Genomic DNA, 5,319 nt, shown 5'->3' with positions numbered 1-5,319 from the left:
CCGGGGTGTGTGGGACTCAAGCCTCTAAACCCCCCGCCACCTGCCAGTCCCTCTTTTTATTTTATTTTTTTTTAAGAATTACTTATGTGGGGGACCAGCAGGTGGCATGGTGGTTAAGGTGCTGGACACTCCCACATGGCTGACCATAGTTCAAGTTCTGGACCTGGTGGCTTGCTTTCTCACTTTCCCTCTCTCTCTCTTTGATCAAATTAAAATAAATGAATGCATAAATAAAATAAATAAAGTTAAATAATTCTTTTTTTTCTTTAAGAATTATTTTATTTAACTTTTTTTTTTTTTTTATTTAAACTTGACTGGAGAGAGAGGGAGGAAGGGAGGGAGAGGGGAAGAGAGAGAGAGAAAGTGAAAGCAGATATAGGACTCAAACCATGGTTGGCCACATGGGAATCCAGTACCCTTAACCACCATAGCACCTGCCAGCCCGAGTTCTTCTTTTTTTTTTTTTGGAGAGGTTTTTGCTATAGGGTGCGTGTGCTTGCCAGACAGAGACAGAGACAGAGAGATAGAAAGCGAGAAATCACCCCCCAGGGGGGATGGTCACGCCGAAATCCCTTCTCCTCCATTCTCCTCTCGGGATCTTGAGTACACACGCACATGCACACGTGCCCGGAGTGAGTTTTAAGCCACCGGGCCTGGGACACGAACCGCGGTCGACTACATGGGGGCCCAGTGACATAGCCATTACGTTAACTGCTGGCCCCATAAAATAAATAAATAAAGTTAAACAATTCTTTTTTTTTAAAGAATTATTTTGTTTCAACTTTATTTATTATTATTATTATTTTCCAGTTTGATCAGAGAGAGATAGAGATAGAGAGGAAGTGAGAAAGCAAGCCACCAGGTCTGAGACTTGAACCGTGGTCGGCCATGTGGGAGTCCAGCGCCTTTAACCACCATGCCACTTGCCGGCCCCAAAGTTAAATAATTCTTAAAAAATAAAAAAGAATTACTTATGGGGCTAGCAGATGGCATAGTGTTTACATTGCTGGACTCCCACATAGCTGACTGTGACCCGGTGGTCTAAAAATCATACCGGGAGCATATGTGTGTGCCCAGGATCCCAGGGGGAGAATGGAGAAGGTACTGTGGCGTGGCCATCTCCCCTGGGTGATGATTTCTCACTTTTCCTTTTACTGTCTCTGTCTCTCTCTCTCCAGTGAGTGCACACACCCTAAGGCAAAAATCTCTTACAAAAAACATTTTTAAAAAGAATTAATTTGTTATTATTACTTTTTAAAATTTGACTAAAGAGAGACAGAGAGAGAGAAAAAGTGAAAAAGCAAGCCACTAGATCTGGGATTCGAACCTTGGTCAGTCATGTGGAAGTCTAGTACCTCAACCACTGTACCACCTGCCACCATGTTTTTCTAGCTGCTATGTCTGGGATTTGAACCACTCAGTTGGTCATGTGGGGTCCAGCCACCTTAACCACCATACCACCTGGCTGGCCTGACAGCCTCCTGAGCACCATGCATGTCCCTGGAATCTCCCCAGCAGGTATACTTTTTTTTTTTTTTGGTATTCTTTTTTTTTTTTTTTTTTTTTAGAGGTTTTTTGTTACAGGGTGTGTGCTCGCCAGAGAGACAGAAAGTGAGAAATCACCCCCCGGGGGGAAGGCCACGCCGCAATCCCTTCTCCTCTCGGGATCTTGGGCACGCATGTACACGTGCTTGGCGTGAGTTTAAGTCACCGGGTCTGAGACTCAAACCGTGGTCGACTAGGTGGGAGTCCAATTACATAGCCATTACGCTAACTACTGGCCCCATCTGAGATACTTTCTCACTCACCGTTCTCATTGGCTGTTGGCTTGGCAGCAGGTTGAGGATTTGTGGGCAGCTCTTCTTTCCCAGACTCCTTCACAAGTCTTTGGCCAGAGGTCACGCTAGACTTCTTCAGACCCAGGAGGTCAGCATCCATGTCGTCCAGGTCCTAGGAGAGCACGGAGGACGGGGGTGACTTCTGAGAAGGTGAGGAGGAGGGCAGCTGGCACACCGGGGCAGAATTATGAGAAAACAAATGAAAGCAAGAGAACTTGAGAATAAAGGTGAGTTAGGGAAGAAAACTGAACCAAAGACAAGCAGAGGGTGGGGGGCTCAGCACACTCTGGAAGAGACACACACAGTCACCGCCTTAGCTGAGTTGGGGGACCTGCAGGTCTCACTCAGGGGTCCCGGCCAGCTGGCCTCAGGAGAGATTTCAATCTGAAGTTAAAAAAGCCGAGTCTGGGGAACCAGCAGTTAGCATAAGGGCTATGTCGCTGGATTCCCACATAGTCGACCGAGGTTCATGTCCCAGACCTGGTGGCTTAAAAAACTCACGCCGGGCACATGTGCATGCGTGCCCAAGATCCCGAGAGGAGACTGGAGGAGAAGGGATTGCAGCATGACCATCCCCCCTGGGGGGTGATTTCCTGCTTTCTGTCTCTATGTCTCTCTCTGTCTGTCTGGTGAGCGCACGCGCTCTGTAGCGAAAACCTCTCAAAAAATAAATAAATAAATAAAAGCCGAGTCTGGAGGGCAGGTGGTGTGGTGGTTAAGGTGCTAGACCCCATGTGGTCAGCTTTGTGGTAGGAGTCCCAGACCCGGCCTGAGAATCATGCCAGGCACATGCGTGTGCATGCCCCAAATCCAGAGAGGAGGATAGAGCAGAGGGACTGCAGTTACAGCCATCCCCTCTAGGAGGTGATTTTTCACTTTCTCTGTCTCTTCCCCTCTCCGACACACACGTCCTACACCAAAAGAAAAAAAAAAAAACTGAGTTTGCAACCAAGAAGGGAACAGACACCAGTGTTTCAGAGTCCCATGGTGCTGTGACCAAGAGTTCTGTCTTGTCCTGGAGACCGTGACAAAATGGGCCAACCAAAGGGGATGCAAAACTGAGGGTGAGACAGCAAGGTGTGCGGGTCCGAAGGGGAAGAGGGAGGAGGCCTAGGCTAAGCCAGCTGAGCACCATGAGATTTCGGTCTAAACCTGCTCGGAATTCACGTCTCGAAACTGAATTGTAGGGGTGGCCCCATGGTCTAGTGCTTAAGGAAGCCAGATCCCACATGGCCAATTATGCAGTTCAAATTCTGGACCTGGTGGGCTTGAAAAACACCGGGGGTGCCAGCAGATGGCATGGTGGTTAAGGCACTGGATTTCCACACAGCCGACCACGGTTTGAGTCCTGGACCTGACAGCTTAAAAAAATCATGCGGGCGTGTGTGCATGCATGCCCAAAATCCCAAGAAAAAAGGGATTGCAGCATGGCCATGCCCCCTGGGGGGTGATTTCTCCTTCTTTCTGTCTCTCTTCAGCAAACAGCCCTCTGGCAAAAACCTAAAGAAAAGAAAAACACAGTTTGTGGGTGTGTGTGTGCATGTGCCCAGATTCCCAAGGGATGAGGAATGGAAGAGAAGGAACTGCGACACGCCCATGTCCTATCGAGGGTGCTTTCTGTCTCTCTCCCCCTCTCTGGTGAGTACACACACCGACTGGCAATTAAAAAAATAATTTCATTGCAAAGGGCTTGCTCTGATAAGACAACTGTACTGAAGGAGACTTGGTAGACAATGTGGAGAGAAGTAGGGGGAAGGTTAGGAACGAACTTTTTTTTTTTTTTAATTTGCTGCAGGGTGTGCATGCTCACCAAGGAGAGAAGGGGCGGTGGGAAAGGGCAGAGAGAAAGCACCCACTCTGGGGGGAAGGCCACACCACAAATCCCTGCTCCTTTCTCCTTTGGGGTTTTGAGCACATGCACACATGTGCCTGGAGTGTTTTCTAGACTCAGCTGCACGGATGACCTTATAGGATCCAGTCGTCTTACCCACCACACTACCAGCTGGCCCAGGAACAGACTTTCAGCTCTCTAGGTGGTGGGGGGCGGCGGGAGGCACCCGGGTGAGTCTTTGGGTGGGGTGTGGCCCCATCTCACCAGAGGCCTGTGGGATAGACTGTCCAGTCTCTATTCACAGGAGGAGATATACCCCTAGGGCAAAAGGGCGACAGCTTGCGGAAGGGCGCTATTCATGCACTAGGAGGGCTTCCGAAACAGCTGTAACGGGAGAACTTAGAGGCTCTGAGAATGAAGTCTTGGCACAAAACATCCCCGCTCCCCCAGCCCCAGCGCCCAGCCCCAGGGACCGTGCATGTCGCTGCTTCAGTGCAGTACAGTTCAGTACCTGCAGCGCCTGCAGCAGGGCCTGCGGGTCTGCATCCGAGATGTCGGAAACCTGAGGGCGCGGAGGGCGAGGACACACATCAGTGAAGGCCCACCGCCACCCAGGGCTCTGACCATCACTGCTTCTGTCAGGGCAGACGGGTCAGCAGACGCAGAGCCGGCTGTCCTGCTGCCTGGGGCCTGGGATCAAAGCTGCCCTGCTGTGGAGACCCGGAAAGCGCTGCCCCTTTCTGTCCTCCCCATTGGAAAGGCCACTTCCACTCCAGCAGCCTGCTTGTGCTACTTGCCACACACGCAGTGGCAGTCTGGAGTGTGACACAGGACATGGCTGGGTGCTCAACGCCAGCTCACCTCCTGGGGGGATGGAGCGGGATGTGTGGGGTCTAAGAATGAATGAACTCTGCAGGGTCTTCTAACTGCTCTGGGAGCAACCCCCTGGTTCAACACCAGTCTCACTGCTCTTGGGGACAGGGAGAGAGGCAGAGGTGGGGAAGGACAAGGCTCACCTCGGCGTCAGCTCCCGCCAGGCCTGTCCTGAAGACATCATCTTCCAGGAGGGACCTGTGAAGGGGTGGGATCAGCACCCACACACGTCCCTAGGGCACTAGGTGTCTCTAAAGAAGGAAAAGCGGGGGCCAGCAGGTGGCATGGTAGCTAAGGGTGCTGGACTCCCACATGGCTGACCATGGTTCGAGTCCTGGACCTGGCAGCTTGCTTTCTCACTTTCCCTCTCTGTCTGGCCAAATTAAAAAAAATAATGATGATGAGTAAAATTAAATAATTCTTTTTTAAAAAAAGAAGTAAAAGGGCCTTAGAGAGTCCAAGCGAAGTTGGATAGATTTCTTTGAGTGAACAGTTGCTTTTGTTTTGTTTTGGGAGAGGTTTTTGCTATATAGAGTGAGTGCACTCCCCAGAAGAGAGAGAGAGACAGAGAGATAGAAAGCAAGAAATCACCCCCGAGGGGAGATGGCCATGCCACAATCCCTTCTCCTCCATTCCCCTCTTGGGATCTTAGCCACGCACACACATGTGCTCGGCGTGCGTTTAAGCCACTGGGTCTAGGACTCGAACTGCGGTCGACTACATGGGAGTCCAGCCACATAGCCATTACACCAACTGCCAGTCCCCAGAGCTGCTGAA

General features: G+C 50.6%; 1 protein-coding gene across 1 annotated transcript in view; it reads right to left on the bottom strand.

Annotated features, from left to right (window-relative positions):
- FBF1 (Fas binding factor 1) overlaps window positions 1-5,319 on the bottom strand; it is a 31,390-nt gene that overhangs the window by 18,954 nt on the left and 7,117 nt on the right. The window contains 2 exon segments of the mRNA XM_006145787.3: window positions 1,809-1,950; window positions 4,181-4,231. Of these exon segments, the coding sequence (XP_006145849.1) occupies window positions 1,809-1,950; window positions 4,181-4,231 (193 nt within the window).

This window comes from Tupaia chinensis, unplaced genomic scaffold (genome assembly GCF_000334495.1).
Source record: "Tupaia chinensis unplaced genomic scaffold, TupChi_1.0 Scaffold000159_1, whole genome shotgun sequence".
Lineage (NCBI taxonomy): Eukaryota > Metazoa > Chordata > Mammalia > Scandentia > Tupaiidae > Tupaia > Tupaia belangeri.
This window is presented reverse-complemented; position numbering and strand designations above follow the sequence as displayed.